The sequence below is a fragment of the Notothenia coriiceps genome, unplaced genomic scaffold (assembly GCF_000735185.1).
Source record: "Notothenia coriiceps isolate Sejong01 unplaced genomic scaffold, NC01 NC01_scaffold00033423, whole genome shotgun sequence".
Taxonomy (NCBI): Eukaryota; Metazoa; Chordata; class Actinopteri; order Perciformes; family Nototheniidae; genus Notothenia; species Notothenia coriiceps.
Window position 1 is genome coordinate 90,848 of NW_011366124.1, and position 21,994 is coordinate 112,841.

The following is a 21,994-nucleotide window of genomic DNA, read 5'->3' on the forward strand; positions in this document are numbered from 1 at the left end:
GCTTTATACGAAAAGTAAAACATTGTGGACCATAACACTACATTACTACACAATAATTGTCCTTTTATCAGCTTACAATTTCATTATAAACTACATTTAATGTTTATATGCTGCTTACGAATGCTAAATAGAGGGGTGTAAAATAAAGTACTACTGATTAGGCTGTCACTTCTGCCACAAACTACAGTCTACTGCAGAGGTCTAATCAGGCAAAGGGGAAACACCTGTTTATGGTCTTTAACAGGGTTACCTTGTTTAATGCTCATCCTCCTGATCATTTTTAGATACATGGCCCATCTGGTCTTACACTATCATACAGCAGGCTCCAGATGTTCCACAAGGGGGAGGTGTTACCCACTGGCTTCTCTTTGTGTTCATCATTAATCCTTAAAACAGAAATGTGCTTATCTAAAAGATGATTTGAATTGTTGTGCATTTATATTTTACAGTCAACCTAAACTTTGACCGATGATTTCCAACTATATTTCTTTATCTTTTTATTTAACTTATATTTGTTTATGATGTTTAATTTACCAACACAGAACATGTCTTTCGTAGTTTTTCTCACTTTATGTAAGTTCATGTTAAGGTCAAAATCCTCTTCGTTTTGGGAGGGAGGGAGAAAACTGACAAGGTGCATTCAATGCTGCTCGTAAACATAATTGATAATAAGAACCATTCTTAAAATAATGCTAAGTATCTCAATATAATGACTTTTTGATATTGAAATAATAACAGTCCAAAAACAATGAGAACATGTCAATAAATTAATGCTTAGCATCTCAAAAGAACGACCTAGTTTCTTAATATAATATGTCCAAATGGTTGTTCAAAATGACAAACAAGCGTTCTCAAAATGATGACTTATTAGAATTTCCTTCTTTTTTTTTTAGATAAGTCATTATTCGAGATGCTTCATGCTATGTTAGTTTTTCATTTGGTGACTTACAGGATGTATTTCATCTGGTCTCTCATAATGGGCTTCTTAATTGAGATTTCTCTCCCACGGTTCACGCAGCACGTAAAGGCATCACCCTGCTCTCCGGGCTGCACGGCGTCACTGCGATGTGTCATCTCGACGGATAAATTACCGCTACTCCTCTATGCTGTTCCGAAGCCTAGACAATGTCTGCAAACGACAGTTAGTCGGGTTATTATTTTTAATTACACCTATTCTTCACAATATCCCTCTCTTGGTGTTGAATTAGGAGGATGTTTGCAGCGGGCAACATGTCTCTCATGGCGGCGGGTTTGGCGCTGCTCACCGTGGTCCTCTGCTCTTCTCACGGTAAGATTACGGATCACCGTGCAGGCCGCTCGGCTAGCTAACAACGTCTGCTCCGCGGCTGCCGAATGATGCGCTCCGGCTGTTTACTTCCAAACCTCGAGGTTTATGTGAGGCCTGGATAACTGTTCCACTGTCCGTCTACATTATCTTAGCACCCATTAGTTCAGTCCCCTGTGAACTACTGCTGTTCATGCGTTTTTTTGTTTGTGTGCGAGCTTTCTTGGAGTTTTATTGATTGTTCGCTCACTAATATTGATAACATTACGGCTAGTGTAGTAAGTATCCCTGTAAAACAAATCATAAATAACCCAATGCTTAAGAAATTAGTGTCACATTTATGAAAATATGTATCTCTGGCAGTTCTAGCTACTTTATTGCATTAGTTTTGTGTATTTTCCTTTTGCAATACAGACTATTTTTTAAATTGCTTTGTTTGTTTTTATTATTTCATGCATTCTTTTTTTCATTGATATTATTGGTTTCAAGTGGTGTACTGTAAAGTAACTAACTAACTTCTGAGGGACTTGTACTTTACTTGAGTATTTCAATGTTTTGTTACTTTGTACTTCAACCCCACTACCATTCAGAGGTCAATTGTTTACCTTTGCTCCACTAAATACATTTAATACCTTGAGTTACTTTGCAGATTTAGAAATAAGATTTGACATAATCAACACTTAAAAAACCTGGAGCAAAATGTACAAGCTACCCTGCAGTATACAAAATAATACAAATTAGCTGCTCATGTACAAACTTTGATAAAAACTTTAATGCATCAATAATTATGATCAAAATATACTATTCTAAAAATGGGCCAATCTGCATAATGATTATTTTTTACTGATGGTACTTTAAGTATAATTTGATGCTGATACTTTTGTACTTTTACACAAGTAACATTTTGAATGCAGGACTTTTACTTGTAACAGAGTATTCCTACACTCGGGTACTTAACTGCCAGTCAACATGTTAAGCAAAGATTCATATTAAGACTCGCTGTGTAAACAACCAGACAATAATAGTCCTACACAATCAAATATGTTGTAATATCAGTGCTTAAGCTTAAATGACAGAATAAGTCATCTCCATGCCAGCCCTCCAAAAGTCTCTGTCCAAAAGTCTAAACCGTTTCAGGTGCCAGTATAAATAGATAGAGGCTCAACAATGTATTGCAGACGTCCTCTAGCAAAGTTTCCATCAGTTTTATACACACAGAGAAATCAACAAAGGAACAGCAGCTCTCTGGGAATACTGTTTAGTTACTAAATAAAGTTTATTTTACAGTATTCAGTCAGTTTGTATAGTCAAGGACGCTTTATGTGTATACCATTGCTCACACAGACGTAAGAAAACTTGTGTAAAATGAACAATTAGGTGTGACTTTTAGCAGCCTTCCACTAATGTGGCTGTGAGCGGGCTGTCATCTGAAGCCAAATGCCAGTCAGTCAGCAAGCCTTTGTGCCACAGGAATATAACAGATCATAGTTTTGATTCAGGGCAGTGTTGTTATAGACCAAATGATCAAAGAAAATATTTCTTAGTTGCAGTAGAACAATAAAAAAAAGGATTCTTTTTTATTATTCACCTTATAACTTTTCAACTCCTGCCACAGTGAACTAATGAATGATGTATGATTTAGCCTGCAACCATTCCACTGTAAAGGAAGAAAAGAGCTCGTACACCGTCAATATCAATATTAATTTTCTCCTCAAGGCAGAACAAAGCAGTATCTGTAAGTGAAAGCATTTCCTCACTTTCCAAATGTGCGATAAAACAACAGCATGTTGGTAAAAGTGAGAGATCAAAAAGAGGACAATACAGTCTCCAGAGGACAAGCTGAAGTCTGAGCTACCTTGTGTCTTTTTGATCATCGTGATCTTCCCTGTAATGTGACATTTGTTTTGCAGTCAGCGCGAATGAGGACTGTCTGTGGTACGTGGATAAGAACGGCACCTGGCACAACGGCTTCGACTGCCCTCTCATCACGTTCTGCTGCGGGAACTGCCACCGACGCTACTGCTGCCTGGACGCCTTCAAGATGATCACAGAGAGGGAGCAGAAACGCTGCATGCTCTTCCAGTTCAGGTGGGCAGCGGCAGGGTTTCAATGAACGACTTGTTTTTTATTTTCTCCACACCAAGAGTCACTGTCTGTGTTCACAATTCAAGGCCATCACTGCATGATCAGATATCTTCTCTTTTCTCAAGGCAGAGATGCTTGGACATCCTGCTAGAGGACATTTGCTGCCACAGTCTGCACGATCAGATATGTGCTCCAACATTTATAAACATACATCTATACAAAGTACACGCTGTACTGACAATAACGTCTGACCAAGATAAAGTAGGGATAGGCCTCGAGAGCAGAGGCCTGTACTACGAAGCCGGTTCAACCTAACCTGGATATGTTTGAGTTAGCCAGTTGGCCTAATCCAAAACATACGCGCTCTCGCTAAGCGGTCCTACGACGCGGGTTATCAAGTGGATCGCTCAAGCCAGCCGTGTCCTATCTAGTTAGGTGCGCGTTCACATGAAAGGGGTGGTATTTGGAGCATTCGACCAATCACAAACATGGACAAGCGTACTGACAGCGCAGCGTCATACTTCCTGAATGAAAAGTCAACTATATAATTAGACAAATATGAAGAAGTTAAACTTTAAACATCCATGACTTAAACGCTTTATCCAGGATAAAAGCCACATAGGTGCACTTGCAAGGTGAATACAGCTGGAAAAAGTTTGTCTCAAGTGTTTCGTCAACTTAATGTGTTGCTTAAAATAATACTTCTGCATACAGTATTTGACACTGTGAGTGTTGCACGGCCAGATACGGCTCAGCTGACTCAGATAAGGAGATATAGCGGACTGTACTTAATGTTACTTTTTTCCGGTTACTTATGTTGTGGCAGATANTCACTGCCTGATGCATCCTCATGGTGGACGGAAGAGGAGGCAAATCATTTGGCATCCCTGAAACTGCTCTGTCGATGTCTTGTTCATCGACAAAAAACAACTTGACCGAGGTTCCACTTCCCTGCAGTGCAGAATACAGCTCTGCAGCACCAGGTATGTCTGTTCCTTTGCAGACTATACCGTCTGCTTTCCTCTTCAGTGCTCCTCCTATGCCATCAGGGGCACCCTTCCCATGACTTGCCTCAAAAAAGTTTGCTGCCAGATAGCTGGCGGGCCCTTTACTCTTGATGGAGATATTGAGCAGAAGGACACCGGACTGGGGGTGGCATGTACATAAAGCACCATCAAGAGTAAAGGGCCCGCCAGCTATCTGGCAGCAAACTTTTTTGAGNCCACAATTTAAAGTAAGTCACACAGACTATCTCCTCTTTACTCTTCTCTCTGTGTGGAGCAGCAAGTTCAGCTTGAGAACAAAGTGAAAAGAAACAATGGCATAAAATATTATTAATATGTCGGGTAGAAATAGATTTATTTATTTTCTTCTCAGAGTGAGAATGCATAGTTTATGTTAGTATTTCTAAAAATCTCTATGTTATACAGTTCAGCTTTGATTCCATCATCTCATTAAACCTTTTATAAAAGCATACTTTAGTTTTGTGAAGGGACATATGCACTGTACTTCACTTGAATTAATATTGTATGCTGAAAAGCGTATATATATATATATTACAGCACGTTTTTTTGTTGAATAGATTTGAGTGCTTCAAAATGTTGGGTGACGATGTATTGACCAAGTCAAAAGAGGGTCCCGAGGCCTGACCAGTTGAGAACCACTGGTTTAAAGTATGTTGTGTAGTGGTTCTTATAATTATGCAGATTTATTTGAATGATTTGCCGCCAATATAAAACATTGAAAAATAAAAACACTCATAATAAATGTTATTTATTATATCTGGGCTTTTCCTGTTATGAAATGTCATGATGTATTGTATTAATGAATAAATAATCTATTGGGATTCATGTTTTTGACATAATTAGATGAACATATTTTGTGTTTTACCTTAAAATATGGTCTTTAGGTTAGGAAACTTTACACAAGGATTACAAGTTTTTAACCCAACTGCATAAACTGAAAATAAATAAAATGGTCAAGCTCCACTAGATGTTTTACTCAGTCTGTAGAAAGATATCTTTCATATCACACTACACCTGGTAACTACAGTCAAATCTAAATTTAGTAGTTTTGGGGAATTTACCCATATTATATCGACAATTCATAGATGTTTTAGGTATTTGATTTTCCACATATCTCCCAGCCTGATGTTTCAGTAGGCTATGAATGGGGATTGGAAGCTGTTTGTGTAAAGCATGGTAGCAGGTGGGAATGTGACTAATGTATCACAGTATGGTAATCCAAATGTAGAAAAACTTGTCAGGTGTGGGGCGACCACAGAAATAGCCGTTACAGACGGTTACTACTTATTTACCACAGCAGAGGTCATCTCACATACATAGTTAGTTTGTCTTTGTTATGATAGCGTCTGTCCGACAAATAAAGGTCAGGATAGACGGACACAGCCAAAGCAAGCTCCTCCATTGTTCTATAGTCAAGTTAACAGGTGAGATATTTTCAACTAAAAGCACACAGAGCTGCCGCACATAGATGCAGAAGTCTCTGAAAAAAGACGCTGGGAGCTGCAGTTGTTTGCTCCTCAATGGGAACATTATTATTTTTAAAAGGTGGTACTCAGGAAAAGAATGATATGTGGAGACCCACTGAGTTCTCTGACTTCAAGGTTTTAATATCTGGTGTAAAGGAGGCAGACTTATGAACATAGACCAAGCTGCGTTTTCATCTAGGCAAATGCTTAACATCCCTAAATATAAATGACACAAACTTCAAATATCATAAGTACTACTCACCAGTTGGGAACTGTGAAGAGGCGAACCTAGTGAGCAAGATTCCTGCGCCCTCTATCAAACCCAGCAGGATGCCTCCCATGGCTGCAGAGCCCATCATAGCAACCGGACCATCTACAGAGGAACAGGATGGTTAACACACAACATAGAAAGGTACACATTGCACAAAGCTGGTAGATTTACTTTAAACTCTTTGCTCAGTGTAAAACAGCAACACCACCATTTGCCTCTTGCATGTATACGCTGTCTGTTGACTGTAAACTGCCAGCTTCTTCTCAGCTTACTCACTTCTTGCAGCAAGGATAGCTCCCGTCAAGGCCCCACTTGTAATTGAGTTCCAGGGATCCTCCTTCCCTCGTACTTTTACTAAACCACAGTCAATCATGGAGAAAAGGCCTCCCCATACGGCAAAGCTTCCTGAAACCCAACATTGTTTCTTAAAACAAGTTAAACTAGACAGTTATGACATGCTTTGCACTTTGTTAGGCACTTTGTTATGTGAGGTCAAGTTAAAAACAACCTAGTACTAGTCTCCTGTCCCTAGTAAGATTCTATGGAACAAACATCCATAAAACGACAAACATTATTAAATTGCTTTTACCCTGTCGGGTTGTTGATTTGACCTACAGCCAGATAATATATAAATGCAGCTGTTATTCTTACCTCCAAGCTGTGGGGCTCTGGTCTTGATTGCAGTCAGGCTACCTTTCATTCTGTGGTTCATTCCCTACAGGAGAGCAACACAAAACACAGGTGAATGGAAATGTATTTAGCATACTCAGTTGTCACTTGTAATGATAAATAATTGTAATATTTATGTTTTCTTAATATTTTCCAAGCGGCGGGTAATACAGCAAGGAACAGAGTCCATCTACATGACTGAACTTACTGAGGGTGAGTTTCTGAAGCCTTTGACTGCCTGAAATATCCCTCCTCCAATGGCTCCCATGGTGAAGGCTCCCCCACAGTCGTCCACGATCCTCCAGGGGCTGGAAGCATAAAACAGCCATCAGCTAACGTTGTTTAATGTGCAGTACATAGTGTGAAGCGGCAGGAGCCAATGTCATAATCATTGATGGCAGGTTCAGCCTAGATAAACTATACAAGTATTGGATTTCAATCCAAAGGAGAGTCTCAAGGAATAAGTATGCAAATGTAATAATAACAATCATTTATGGAACATCATTTAATTTTTCTTTACAGTTTACTTTTAAGATATGTGGTGTCATCCGCTCTGCAGAGAAGGTGATCGGCTGCAATCTGCCATCCCTCCACGACCTGCATGAGAAGATAGTGGCCGACCCCTCCCACCCTGGACAAAAACTGTTCGCCCCCCTCCCCTCTGGCACGAGGCTGCGCTCCATCGGGACCAGAACCTCTCGCCATCTGAACAGTTTCTTCCCCTCCGCTACCGGCCTCTGAAACAAGGCCCGGCCCCCCCGCTGACACTTTACCTCTGCCACATCATAAACTATATGCATTACATTAATGCCATACTCCTTTCTGCACATATTCGGATTTCACATTTCATAGTTTATATGCAAAAATTAATTCATAGCATTCTATTTCCATGTAAATCACTGCTTTATTTAATTGTTATTTTATTGCTATTTAACTGTATTTTATTACAGTGTAAAAGATTTTGTGTTTTATATTATATTTCTTATATTTTATGTATGCACGATGACATCAAGTCAAATTCCTAGTATGTGTGAACCTACCTGGCAATAAACCTGTTTCTGATTCTGATATGTGTGTGTGCGTGTTGTTGAGTCTTGTTAAAAGCAGAATATCTTCTATAAGTATCCATGAAAGGTCAGTAGTTTTTTCAAATCTATTTTGTTTTGTCAGTCTTTTTAAGAATGCAGGAAGGTTACCGTACAGATGTAATTTAAGGTGTTTTAATGAAAATCTGGTGATAGTGATGAAAGAAATATTTTCGTGAAAATGGACGATAACATTTTATCTTATTTTAACAATTAAAAAGCTAAATTAGTTGCTTTATTTTACTGGAATTCAGACGTTTCATTAAAATGTTCGATTCATTAAGCAGTGCATACATCCATTTACAAAAAGCGCTTTTGTTATGCTGGAAAATGTTACAAACTTATTTTTCAAATGCTCTGGTTGATAACTAAACCTGATCCAGGAATGTCTAACTGCATGAAACCGGACCATGGTATAATCGTGTCCCTTATCCTGATCAATAGCAAAGTAAAATACCTTATGTCCGCCTTGACACTGATTTCAATTACAGTGTTGCTAGATAAATGGGACAAACCTTCAAGTAACCTTCTCCAGCTGTTGTACAATCCTTAGGATGCCCCAGGCAGATAACATTAGCACACAGGTGGCTAACATAGATAGCTTACTAACATGCTAAAGCAACATCCTTTACTCCAATTTAACATATGATATTGCCGAAACATTGCTTGACACTCAATATAAATCACATGTCAACTCATGCAATCAGTGACTAGAGTCAGTTCAGTAAATGTAATGACATGTGGGCGAGTAAACCAACAAGGTCAATAACGTGATTTAGCAACTGATGCTAGCACACACCGCCAATGCATTTCTATGTAGAGTTAGCATTAGTGCTAAAGCTAGGTAACTAGCAGTGTTGGAGATGTTTTGGGTAATGCCACCTTTTGTAAAAAAGACTAGTTATACACAATTTAAGTGTTAGTGACTTCAAATAGATGAATTATTAAAACAAATGATAAATAAGTATATATATCTGGTTATAAGACTCACCATGGTTCTCTAGCATATTCCTCCATCTTGTTCTTTTGCTGTTCCCTCTGACGTAGACCACGTGACGCTAATCGAGTATCTGACGTAACGCGAGGTCTTAAAGGGACAATTCATGGATTTGAAATTAAAAAACGTTTCCGCTAGTTTAAATTGCGGTTCAGCCGGGTAAGCATGACAACGTTTTAGGTAAGTATGAAAAAGTAATGTTACTCTGTGGGAACAGCAGGTTCTTATCTGTTGGGATAAGAACAATATACACGTTTAGCTTGTTGTTTGGTTATCCTCTGAGTGTTAAGAAGAAAAAACATTGTTGGCACTTCAGGGACCCCTTAGCCTCCAGCAATTGTTTATTTAATGACGTTTGCGGCTCTCTACCTCTGCCAACATTAGACCCTGGGGCTCCAGTTCCAAGGTAGCCAGACGCGTGTTTTCAAGGAGGCATGTTTTGCAGCCATATAGTTATAGAAGTAATAATAAAGATCAAATAAATGAAAAAATCAAATCAGAATTGAAATGATGTGTTATGGGGGGATGATATAGACTTGGAAAAAAAGTAGACAGAGTTCAGACAATACACAACAGCTCATTATAAATGACAGCGGAAACAAGCAGTTTTAGGTTGCTCTTCCCAGCTGTGCATTGATTTGAACTTTTTGGCACTTTTGGGAGGCTGGCATTAAAGTTTTACTTGTTGAAGTTTAACAATTTTCATTCCTTCCCCTCTCTTTCCTCCATGTGAGTTTGTGCTGCTGGTCAGTGGAGCAGCTACAGCTGAGAGACAGACCGCTGGCCTGCAGCCCATTATTAGGAACGAGAAAGGAATGAATTGCAGAGCAAGCTTCCATTAAGAAATGCCCAAATAAAGGCATATCGTGGATGCAGAAGCTGAGGCAGGGCGATGGAGACATAGACTGGCCTGGTGCTGTTCTCAGGATGACGGCTGCCTCACTAGCTGGAGGGATCAGATCATGTTTAAGATGTATAAAGCTGAAGGGCTTTGTGTTAAGAAATGTAAAGATGCATAGTCATTTGAATTAGAATAATGATGAAGAGATTCTGCTCTGAACCTACATTTGTTGCCAGGATTCACATGCAGTATTACAGGAGTGGGAGTCTATTTATTATTCATGCTGCAGGTTAGTTGTTGGCTATTGACACATGGCTCTGTATATAATTAGCATATCTTCATAGCAACAGCTAGATCTGAAGTTAAATGCAAATAATCAAAATTGATACACCTGTGTATACTACTAAAAGTGAGCACTTACATGCAGACCATAAACCAACTAAGGTTGATGATAGCTCATTATGTATACACTATAAAATAATGCAAAAGCCAGTTATATTTCATTTCACATTTCATATTCTCCTTAATAATATCAGCCATTACACTTGTGATTTATCAATGCAAACATACCAAAATATTTTATTGAAGACATACAGGCTCGGTAAGAAAGACATGTGTAATCAGATATAACAGAATTGTTACACGGAGCACACATGAAAGGCACTCTGATTTTTATTCATCACATTAAACCCCTTTAGAAATTACATTCACTTAAAAGTATGGTATTGAAAAGTATGCCAGTAATCGTTTTAAAATACGCTTACGTTTAAGACATGTGGATGCATTTCATTACAAGTTATGGAAGGTATTAGAAAGACTGTACAAAATATAACATCAGATACTGAAGGGCAGCCATTTGTACTTTCTGTTCAAATGCGTCAGGTCATTATTTCTATGTTAAAACTCTTTCGTCATGCACCTGGATTCCAATGGGCTTCTTTCCAATCCATTAAACCCTGCCTGAGATGTTTTGAGATATGGGAATGAGACACACAATCAAAGACCACTTGACCTTTCTCTTTTTTATTACCCAGATTTTTCTTAAGTCAGGCCGCCATGTTTGTTATTTCCTGATCATTAATATCAGAATTCCCAGTTTGAACAGATTTACGACGTACAAGTATAAGAAAGATTCTCTCTCAAAAAATAAATAAATGGTCAAATTAATGTCCACTATATCAACGATAAACTTTTTTTTGTATATTAGAATTTCATAAAGAATTAATTGTATCTCTTATTAATAAACTAATCGCACTCTCATCACGCTCACATTCAGATGCATACAGAAGCCAACATGTTATATGATGGGCTTCATATTATCTAGTGCAAATAACCAGCAAAGCGGCAATATGTACTGAAGACAAACAACCACAGAACGTGGCAGTCGGCTGTCAGAGAGCCCTGCATCACTCATTCCCGACAGAGTACTTTAGGTCCAGTGTTGAGGGGAGAACTTATAGTGAGGGCTCGTCATTAGACCTATGGGCATCTCATGTTTCGCTTTTCTCCGTCCCGAAGTGCAATTCTTCAACTGCATCTGGAGGCTGTAGAGTTCATGTTGAAAACCGCTTCTCCCTCTTTCTTCCCTTTCATGGCACATTCCAAAGCAAATATCATTGCAACCACTTTGGCACTTCCACCTGCAGGAAGAATAACATGTAAGTATGTGATGTGAGAATGCATTATGGCAGAGCTAACCTTATACACAGGGCTGTGCATTGGCAACAATCAGGCAATACGATAAGTATCATTATACAGATGTGTTCGCTTCTATTTGTAGCAGCATATTGTTATTCTTAAAATATAATTTAAGGAAAACTGTATACATTTGCTTTCCTGGGATCTGCGTTTGCATTTATCACAGTCCCCGTCACAGTACCATCCAACATCATAGTGCTACATGTTATGCAATTTTAGCAAAGGAATTCACATTTTCCTATGTCAGTAAAAAAATGCTTGCAGGATTGTTTAGGTTAACAAATTAGGTAACATGAAACATATACTGTATACTAACACACTTCATATAGTTTTAACTATTGATTGAAATAGAGAAACATCAGTAATGGAGGAAATTAAGTGATAGACTGTCAAACTTACATTTTAAAAGAGCATCTGCACACTAAAGATCTATGCAAAAATATTTTAATAAGCGAACTTTTGGGCAGAGACCTTTTTCAAAGTAAGAACAGGAAGCCATTGAATGCAACAGCACTACATATCAAAGGGGAATCCCCTAATTAGCACAAATGCATCAGTTGACCTGTGTATGTGCTTATTGATAGTTTTTGCACATATTTGAGTAAACAGATGCTCCCTTTTATACAATTAGTATGTTGAAATAGTATCAAAAACATAATATTGTGATATCAAAGTGCGTCAATATTTTCGCGCAGCCCTACGTACCTTCTTGAGTTGTTTCTTAGTGTTCCCTCTGATTGAGGCGAGCAGTTGGTCCCTCGTGTTCTCACTACCTCCCGGGCTTTTTCCATCCAGCTTCCTCTGGGACACGGGGGTCAGAGAGTTCCTCAGGGCGTCTACATTCAGCATGGGAGGGGGAGGAGGCGGTGGTCCACCCCCAGGTGGAGGCGGGGGTGGTGGTGGAGCCCCACCTCCAGCTCCTCTTTTAGGAGTCAGCTTTGGTGATGGCATAGGCGAGGGTATGGGAGAAGGTTTAGGGGACGCTCTTGGCGAGTTTCTCAGAGATCCTCCACCCCCTGTTTTGGGGACCTCAAGCGCCCCCTTCTTCTCTCCATTGGCCTGGGCCAGCTTCTGCTCCTGCAGGCGCTTCTGCCTCTGTCGGTCCATGTTGCGACTCAGGATGTTTGTGGTAGTCATCCTGGGTCCGGCTAACTCGAAGTGGTAGCCCAGTTTGAGCAGCGTGAAGTTCTCCTTCAGGACCTTGGTCATCTCCATCTCGGTCTTCCCGCCACAGATGTGACGCTGGTTTTGAAAGCGGAGCTCAGTCAGGGTGGCGTTGTGTGGCAGCGCCTGGATCAGAGACAGGATGCCCTTGCCGGTGAGATGGTTGGAGTCCACGTTGATGCTGGTGATGGTCTTGTTGTTGCGCAGCGTGCCCGAGATGGCATAAGCCACGTGGTCGTCCGCACGGCAGTTAGCCAAAGCAAACTTCTTAATATTGGTGTTCTTGTGCAAAGCCTCTGCAAACTCAATGAGCGTTTTCGTCTTTATGACCTCTGAGTTGTTGACGTTGAGCTCAGTGAGCGAGGGGTCGTTGCTCCGAACCTGCTCCATCAGCTCATCAAACATGCTTGAGTCTTCTTCCTCGTCCTCCTCTTCCTTGGCCTTGCTGATTGGACTGTTTTTGGCCACACAGTTGCCAAGTTTCTCACTTTCCTCAGCTTTCTTTACTTTTTCTTTTTTCTCCTCGTCATCCTTTTTCTCCTCTACTTTCTTCTCCTTCTCTTTGACGTGGTCACTATGGTTAACCAACTCTTCTCTGTCGCTTCTGTTCTCGGCCTTGTCTTGTTTCACCTGCACCTCACCTTTCTCTGATGCCTGTCGCTCAAGTTTCACCTCAGGCTTCTTTGTATCTTCAGCTCTCTTCTCCTCAGCTTTAGGCTTCTTCTCTTCGGGTTTACTCTCCGGAGCCGGGCTTTCTTGGGCCTTGCTCTGCTTCTCCAACATTTTAGAGACAAGTCCCGATGTCCTGAAACCTTCAGATCGCCTGTCCTTCTCCTTGCCGACTTCCTTCTCTTGTTTTTCTCGTAGCTTCGAGATAATGTCTTTGGTTTTGCTTTCATCTTTTCTCCTGCAGTCCTCTTTCTTGTCTTTGCTGTCATCCTTTTTTTCCTGTAGCTTAGAGATCATATCCTTTGTTTTGCTACCTGTGCTCTCTCTGTTGTCTCTTCGGTCTCTTATCTTGTTGTCTTCCTGCTTCTCACTGTCCTCTTTCACATCACTCTCTCTGCTTTCCTGCTTCCTGTACCGGCTCGAAAGACGACTCCCCTCCTCGTTCGAGTTTCCAGGTCCTTTGCTGTTTCTGTCCTCCACCTTAATATCTTTTTCACCTGAGACACTAGCTTGTCTTCGCAGCCCTACCGTCACGTCGTCGTTCCCCTCCTGGCTCAGGCCCATCTTCCTCAGATATTCCTGCTTCCGGCTTTCCTTCTTTGTGTCTCCCTGCAGGAGAATGCATTTGAGGATTATGAGGTAGGATATAGAGTTATGTCACAAAGTAAACCACCTAAATGTAATCTAATACCATTTTCTTGCAGACATAGTATACAATGTATGGCATGTCTAGTATGATATAACACCAATACCTAAATATTGTGTTCCTTTTCTGTCAAACATCTCCTCGTCCATCTGCTCACTGTAAACACACACACCCTCCCTGACACAACATGCCATGTGTGTTGACATTCAGCAAAAGGAGACATCTTTTTTTTTTTACAGCGCAGGGATACATTTGTGGGGAGTAGCTTGATTTGTGAGTCTCAATCTGTTTTGCTGTGTGACGCTGTGGCCCTGGCAGATGTAACCTTAAAAGGCAGTGAGCGTAGGAGCAATCAACCAAGGAATTCCATCAGGCCGGGATTAAGCAGCTCCGCAGGGCCTCTGCTCCATCCACTGAAGTGCCTCTCGTCTAAACACACACTGCAAGAAACCTGGCTCTCAGACAAGGAGGGCTCTTTTCAGAATAACATAAATGTCTTCCTGTGTTTTTGATACTGTTGTGAGACATTGATTAAGAATGTGAAATGTGATTAAGCCTCAGAGGGAAAACTGTCTTATCCCTGGCACAGAAGCCAACACTATTTATGAGCTGATGGAGTCAGTGTTCATGAGGTCCAGTTGGCGCTTTACTTCAAGCTAAATGAAAAATGGCACATGAAAGCTATCATTAGACTACCTCGGGGACAGTGGATGTAAGATTGACCTTTATTGATCCCCGTAGGCAAATACTGATATCAGACATGAGTGCATAGATTGCCATTTGAGTTTGAACTCATCTAAGAACACTCAAATACAAACATCTTAAGATGGTAGTGGGTTTAGTCTAATCTAATATAAGGTGACACTTCAACAGACAAAGATTCACAAACCTCCAATGACGGCTCCCTCTCGCTGAGCCTCCCTTTACGGTCACTCTCTCGCCTGCTGTCCAGTTTACAGTCCCGGTCGTTGTTGCTCGTAGACGGCGCGGCAGCTTGGCTCTCCCCTGGGGCGAGGACCTTATCATCCTCCGGCTTGAGGTCCGGCACTTTCATCATGTCCTGCTGCAGCTCCTCCACCTCCTCCGGGGAGAGGGTGGACAGCAGGTTGTCTAAATCTGGGTCCTCGCTGACCTGCCGGCCTATACGGGTCAGGGCTTTCATCCTTCTCCTGGACATGGTTTCCTTAAACTGGGGTAAAAGCTACTACACCGTGAAGAAGAGCAGGGAAATGTGGTTTCTCTGGAGGAGCTGAATCTGATTATTTAGAAGACAGAATAGGTCTGGAGACACTAATATTTTTGTGGCTTCTCTTTTCTTCTTTCAATAGTTATCCAGACCTGGAATAAACTAAAACCAAATCCCATCCCTGTCCATACTGTGTGGTAACTTCTCCCCTAAGGTAAGGAGGCGAGTATTCCCATTAGACAGAGCTGGTGTCCTGCTGTGCCGTCGCACTCTGCTCACCAAAAAGCCAGCGGAGGCATCAATCCTGCTGCAAAGAGGCTGGACTCTCAGCCTTACAGAGAGGGGTACCAGTGATGAACTGCGAGAGCCTCGCATCATCAAAGCGGACTGTGAGGCTGGGACATTCTTCGAAATCCAGTAAAAGTGCATGTCCATATTTAGATCAGGGTACACACTCCTTTAAAGGTAATGGGGAGGGCTGAAGTTTACAGAGGCGCCAGAGCACAGACTTCCTATTACACAATTGATGTTTATATTGAAACCAGTCCCTAATATTTCTGTTTAGTACGGCTAATTTTAACCGTTCAGAATATCACAACAGATTTTTCTGCCATAGTTAACACATCAGTGTTTCTGGAACTGTTTTCCTAGTTTCTTGAATCAATGCCAACCTTTTTTGGGAGAAAAAGTTCAAGTTAAAAAATAAAGTTTTGTTTTTACAGGAGGTCAATAAAACCCCAACAGGCCAATGATTAAAGAGGGAACATGTGAATGACGTGTTGGATCAACGTGGTCAATAAATAAATGCAGTGAAATGCAGATTGGCTAACTCTTGTGCTAATGGCTAAAGGTTCAAACGAAGACAGTAAAATAAAGAAGCAGTAAATCATGTTGTTCTAATTGCATCCTAAAATGATCCAATAATGTTTAAAATGATTTGAGAATACCAAATAAACCAAAATAAATAATGATGTCATAGATATAAATTCAATGGTTTAAGCATAATATAAATACATGTAATGATTGTATTTATATATTGTTTGTTCCATAACTATAATTATGAATGGCTATACATGTAATGGGGAGTCATAAAAGTACAAATAAAATGTGAATCTAATGTAAGTAATACAATGCTAAATGTATATCAGCTGTGTGTGTGTAGGGGCTGTGAAATTGTAAAATGTACATATGTCACAGTTCAAAGGCATAATATACACTATAATCATGTTTAGCTTGAGCACAAATATGTAATTGAACAAATAATTAACAATCAGTGTGTTTAGTGACACATATTTCTGTTGGATAAGATATTTGATGACAATGAAATAATGTATTTAGCCAACATGTGAACATTGTTGGTTAATACAGACCTCTGGTGGTCAAATGTATGTAAACACATAATAACCTCCTTCTCAAAATGTTTAAAATTAGATTGCTTGACAAAAATAAGACACGGCAGACAGTTGTATTTTTACATTCCAAAGTAACATTTTATGTTAATAGAAATAAAAACGTTTCACTTTTTACAGTGCCATACCATCCATATGACAAGACAAAAAGTAATATATCTAGACAAAGTTATTTTGCCACCTGATTTCAGTTTCAGCAAACACACTCATGGAGTTGGTTTATAAGCACAAATTATCATAAACATCATTGAGCAAATGTTATGTCAAACTACTATAAGCATCTCACTAAGAAAAAGTCCAGTTCTCTTTGTGCTTTACAAAGGCTCAACAAATCTGTACAAATGGACGTCGCCATTTAAGGAAACAATTTATTCTGTAAACTAGCAGTTATAGTTCTTGTTTAGGGACAAGTTACAGCAGTGAGTCCCAAACAAGTGCCAGGCTTCTCAAATCCATCAGCATATTATTATCTAATGTCTCATTTCGACATGAGATGGATACATTACACCCGAATAAAGATCATCATCATCACCTATTAGTCGGACAGCTTACTGTACAACACATGCTCCATGTTTCACAGCTCACACATCTTACAAAGGGAACAGGGCTGAGCACGATGCTAAACCCAATTACAGAATCATTACAGGTTACAGGCCCTGACCTCACATGAGCCCACGTCTGTAAGTGTGAATTAAAAAGAAGAAGTTCGACATTTTGGGAGACGCACCTATCTGCTTTCTTTTCGTTGACCGCCAGATCAGAAGACTGATACCACCATTCACGTCTGTGTGGTAACTGTAGCTCTAAAAGTTAGCTTAGCAGTTAGCTTAGAATTTGAAATAAAAATAATTACCAAGCGATTTCTTGATTTTCTTAATTACATTATGGAATTGATATTACAATTGTGATGAGGAACAATTCCAATTGTTCATATCTGAAATGTTTATAAATGTTCATTCTATAAATCATAAAAGTTGTCCAATTATGACTGGCAAATGTGAGTTTTATATTTAGGAAGAATGAGATTGTTGATATCTGAAATCTTTTTTTACAAGAATAATATATATATAGATAACTGCAGTTTAAATCCATTCTATCACTTCATTGTTAAAATTAATACTTTCTAAGGATTCTAAGATATCCCAGATTTATTCGCAAAATGTCAAACTATAATTTTAAAGAGAGGTGATCAATAAAATAGACTTTTTTTTTTTTTAACAGAACAGATGTTTGGCTTTGTAGCTAGTCCACAAGGTGAGAACCCATTCACAGTAAAAAAAAAAAGTACACTAAATTATTATAATAAATACCAAATGGAAAAATGCGAAGATGTCGTATTTTATGTTAGGATTTACCATTAAGATTAAAATAACTATAATATATTACAATATCATAACATATTCAGCTGAAGAAAAGATTTGCAAAATACGATTTTAAATGTTAATCAGTTTTTTGCTCGTTATGCTTATTTAATGAAGTGGGAACATTTGTTTTAACTGAGCAGCATAGACCTGCAACTCCCTTGACACGATATATTACAAAAAAATGAACATTTAACATGAAATCACTGGAAAACATCCTACCTGGCATTATGGGATTCATCTAAAGACTTCTAATCCATTTAAAACCAGAAGAGAAGCATGAGAGGACAGATCACTTTGACTGGGGTAGCATGCTGATGTCAAGATGTTACTCTATATGGTGCAGCTAATATACCACCATGACGTAAATTAGTCAAGTCAGATACAAAGAAGAAGAAAAGTTGAAACAAAAGACGATTAAAGGCTTCATACATGGAATAAGGAGTACCTTAAAGTCCTGCACATCTAAGACAGGATCACACTGCCTTTTTGAGCCATACATGTCACCCTTTTCTCAAACATGTAGTTTGGTTTTCCTTTCTGCCCCTATCACATTACAGGGGGGAGAAAAACATCAAATGCAGAAATAAATACATCATGTAATCATATTTGTGGAGTGTTTGACCTGGGATGTAGCTTCAGGCAGTTTTACATTGATTCAAATTGATCAAAAGTGACAAACTAAAACACTCTTTCCTCTAAAAACTAAAGAGGAAGTGCGTTATAGTTTTTAGGAAATTCCTTCTGACCCCTCTCCTGTAAGGTAATGAGCCCTGTCTTCAGACGACATCCTGTCATTGAGGTGAGCGTTCCAGAGCACAGAGTGGCAGCACAGAGTCACTTTGAGGGAGAGTGTGACGGCCTCCACAAAACTGACAGGAACAATTGGTCGCCAGGATGCTGACCAGATTTGGACTTGCGTAAACACTCCAGAAAAGTAGGACAGCATTGTAAATATACATAGAAAAACACTAACTTAAAGTGCCTGCTGCTGGTCGAGCTGTAGTGTTCAATTGAGTGTTTGTGCGTGTGTGTGCGAGTGTGAGATTGTTGCTGCCTTTTTATTTTCAGACAGTCCTTTTTCTCAATTGCTGTTGTTTCCCACTCTTGTGTGTGTTGTGTGTGTTGTGTGTGAGTGTGGGTAGTTGAGCCCATCAATGACCAGGATACTGAGGTGGAGAGTAAGGTGGAGGGGCTGAAAAACAAACATAGAAACATAAAGAAAGTCAGATCTTCATGTACTGCTATGACTACGTTACAAACAATGGAGTCATTAATTGGTTGCATAAAATGTGCACGTTTCAACCATAGACTGTTTCAACCGTTTCAACCTGCCTCTTAAATCGTGAGATGTCTTGCATCAACATGTAGCTTTTTAACCTTGGCATGTTTACTGTGGCTGTTAGAAGAAGCACTCACTGTCGTTCTCCCCGTGTATAGTGGCTTGAGCAGGAGTGGTGTCATATTCTATGATCATTTTTCATGAATAGATCCACTTTCCCAAAAGTTGGTGACACCATTTGGATTTTGTATAGTATAAATGCACAGTTTTTGTTAGCATTTGTTGCAAAGAATGTAATTGTAAATAAAAAATAACACTTTTCATTATCGATACATATGCTGATTTAATAAAGTTTCAGAAGTCTTTTGTCTTTCCGAATGTCTTGTTTTGTCAATCCACAACCCATAATGTAGATATTCAGTTTAATATGATTTAAAACAGAGAAAAGCAAGACATCTTCAGATTTAAGAGGCAGCACTTTCACATGAATATTTTTGATGATTTATCGATATTTAAAATGGTAATAGGTTATTTTTCCTTTCAATTGACTTATCGTTGCAGCTCCATATGTGAAGTCACTCTTACCCTGGCCGTATGTAGGATCCATCATGTGTGGGGGATAGTGTCCAGGCGGCATCATTGGGTAGTGTGGGGGCATGCCGGGGTAGTGGGGCGCCATTGGATACCCTGCATGTAGATACTGAGAGGGTCCCAGGGGTTTCCCGTAAGCATCATACATCGGCTCCACTGGATAGCTGGCCATGGGGATGTGCTGGGCTGTGGGTCAAAAAGGACAGACTGTCATAAAGGGAAACTAATGGTATGTATAAAAGAAGGACATCATTAAGAGGAGGGGTCTCACCATCGTAGGGCGTCCTGCCCCTCAGCTGCCTCCTCTGGTAGAGGTAGCAGCAGGAGCACATGAAGCAGCAGACCATGGTGGCGATGATGGCCACAAACAGGAGGATGGAGGAGGCGATGCCGGCTAAAGTAGTGGGGCTGAGGAGAGACAAAGGAGGACTTAAAAAGCAGCTTTACTTTCATCACCAAGCCTCGTGTGGAGGATTAAAGTGGAGATGTGAAGCCTTTGATTCAGACACCACGTTAACCACCGGCTGACCCTGAAATCACACCCGAGTTAATGCCGTACACCACGCATCTCTCCATCTCTGCGTGGTCTCAGTGAAGCTACAAAGCCCTCCATTTTCAGCCCAGCCTCCTCCGCCCGCTGCTCTGATCTCCCTCCAGATTTAATAAGCTGCAGGTTGTCTGCTCGCTGCCAGATAGTGATGGATGCTGTGGTGGAAAGTGCCATGTTGCAGTCTCTCAGGTACGATAGCTTAGTACAGAACTATAACGATCCCCCCCACGGGAGGTTCGTGTGATAGAACGACTAATGAGAACATATTACACTGTGGGGACAAACGCAGGGCAATTCAAGTCAAATGCAGTCAGTGGGACATGAGCAAAAGTGACTTTAATGATGGCAGATCTGCACAATGCAGGGTGATGCTGGAAAATATTTTCTATATTTGTTTAAATAATGCCGTCAATTGTCCTTCCGACTCAAATCCCATGATGATTATCCAGTACTGATATGCAACTCTTTACAGTTAACAATTACAACATTATTAACACTGCTATCTGCACACACTGGACAGTCAAACCCATTGCCAAATTCACATACTCACAATATGCATTTTTTCAAAACTAGTTTTCGCAAATTATAAATTACTTAACACTCTTTTTTGTAATACCTGTGTCTTAATTCTAATATCTAGTATGGGGATATATAGTTTTTTGTCTCCATACTGCATATAGATGCTCATAACATACCGTTTTTTCCATATATCCTTTAGTAACGTTTGCACCTTTGATACTTCAATTTTCCATGCTTGGATTATAAATTGATCTAATGTTGCTACATGCTTGCAATGGTGGCAGACATTTGATTTGGTATTTAATGGAAGCTCCTTGTTGTTGCAAATGTCCAGCATTTAGACGTCATGAGTCTCATGACTAATGAGACCTTATGCCAAAACATACCAGCATCAATCACAGTAATTGAATACTACGATATACGTATACTACGAAGCAGGATTTTCGCTTAGCTGGCTAACTTCATGGAAAACTCGGGCTTTCCGGTCCTATGAAGCTGGTTCTCTTTTTAGCGGGCTAGATCTCCATGATAACTTATGCTGTGCGGCTAACCTGGTCGGGACCAGGTTAGGTTGCAGGCTAAGAGCTCAACTCAGTGAAAGCACTGCCTGCTGACCAATCAGAGCTCAGTGTGCAGAGTTTAAAGCGATCAAGTCATATTACAGGAGAAAGAAACGGAAATGCAGGAAAGACGGCCGGCAAAAATCACCAACTGTGTGAACGTGAACATTAATAGAATATCACCTCCCATCTTCAGAGCAATCTGACTATTATAACATTAGCGTTAAGAAAGCTTACTTAAATATCTGCCACAACATAAGTAACCGGATCAAAGTAACAGTACAGTCCGCGGCATATATCACATCATAATGTATCATATATTTCCTTATCTGAGTCAGCTGAGCCGTATCTGGCCGCGCAACACTCACAGTGTCACATACTGTATGCAGAAGTATTATTAAGTTGACGACACACTCGAGTCAAATGTAATTAAAGTCAAATCGTGTCTTAGACGGGGCAGTGATATCATAAACCTGTTAATGTACGCATTCAAACACTTTTTCTTTTACCAGCTGTATTCACCTTGCAGGTGCAGCTATGTGGCTTTTATCCTGGATAAAGTGTTTAGGTCATGGATGTTTAAAGTTTAACTTCTTCATATGTCTAATATTATAGTTGACTTTTCATTCAGGAAG

At 40.0% G+C, this 21,994-nt stretch overlaps 3 protein-coding genes across 3 annotated transcripts in view; 1 reads left to right on the plus strand and 2 right to left on the minus strand.

Annotated features, from left to right (window-relative positions):
• ipo9 (importin 9) overlaps positions 1 to 21,994 on the plus strand; it is a 63,361-nt gene that overhangs the window by 17,627 nt on the left and 23,740 nt on the right. The gene's annotated exons all lie outside the window — the stretch shown is intronic.
• timm17a (translocase of inner mitochondrial membrane 17 homolog A (yeast)) lies at positions 6,093 to 8,952 on the minus strand. Its single transcript, XM_010789869.1, has 5 exons — positions 8,878 to 8,952; positions 7,010 to 7,109; positions 6,784 to 6,847; positions 6,409 to 6,537; positions 6,093 to 6,234 (listed from the first exon to the last, which is right to left on the minus strand). The coding sequence occupies exons 1-5, from the start codon at positions 8,901 to 8,903 to the stop codon at positions 6,116 to 6,118; spliced, it is 438 nt and encodes a 145-aa protein (XP_010788171.1). The 5' UTR covers positions 8,904 to 8,952; the 3' UTR covers positions 6,093 to 6,115.
• On the minus strand, positions 10,289 to 15,453 carry LOC104961558 (leiomodin-1). The gene is made up of 3 exons (XM_010789868.1): positions 14,791 to 15,453; positions 12,128 to 13,864; positions 10,289 to 11,364 (listed from the first exon to the last, which is right to left on the minus strand). The coding sequence occupies exons 1-3, from the start codon at positions 15,076 to 15,078 to the stop codon at positions 11,338 to 11,340; spliced, it is 2,052 nt and encodes a 683-aa protein (XP_010788170.1). The 5' UTR covers positions 15,079 to 15,453; the 3' UTR covers positions 10,289 to 11,337.

Excerpts from the sequence above, each read along its gene's own strand:
- timm17a (XM_010789869.1), bottom strand. The coding sequence starts at position 8,903 with ATGGAGGAATATGCTAGAGAACCATG. Across the intron at positions 6,848-7,009 it reads GCTTCAGAAACTCACCCTCA|GGAATGAACCACAGAATGAA; the intron begins GTAAGTTCAGTC and ends GCTCTCCTGTAG. Across the intron at positions 6,538-6,783 it reads CAGAGCCCCACAGCTTGGAG|GAAGCTTTGCCGTATGGGGA; the intron begins GTAAGAATAACA and ends GTTGGGTTTCAG.
- LOC104961558 (XM_010789868.1), bottom strand. The coding sequence starts at position 15,078 with ATGTCCAGGAGAAGGATGAAAGCCCTGACCCGTATAGGCCGGCAGGTC. Across the intron at positions 13,865-14,790 it reads AGAGGGAGCCGTCATTGGAG|GGAGACACAAAGAAGGAAAG; the intron begins GTTTGTGAATCT and ends ATTCTCCTGCAG. Across the intron at positions 11,365-12,127 it reads CTAAGAAACAACTCAAGAAG|GTGGAAGTGCCAAAGTGGTT; the intron begins GTACGTAGGGCT and ends TTCTTCCTGCAG.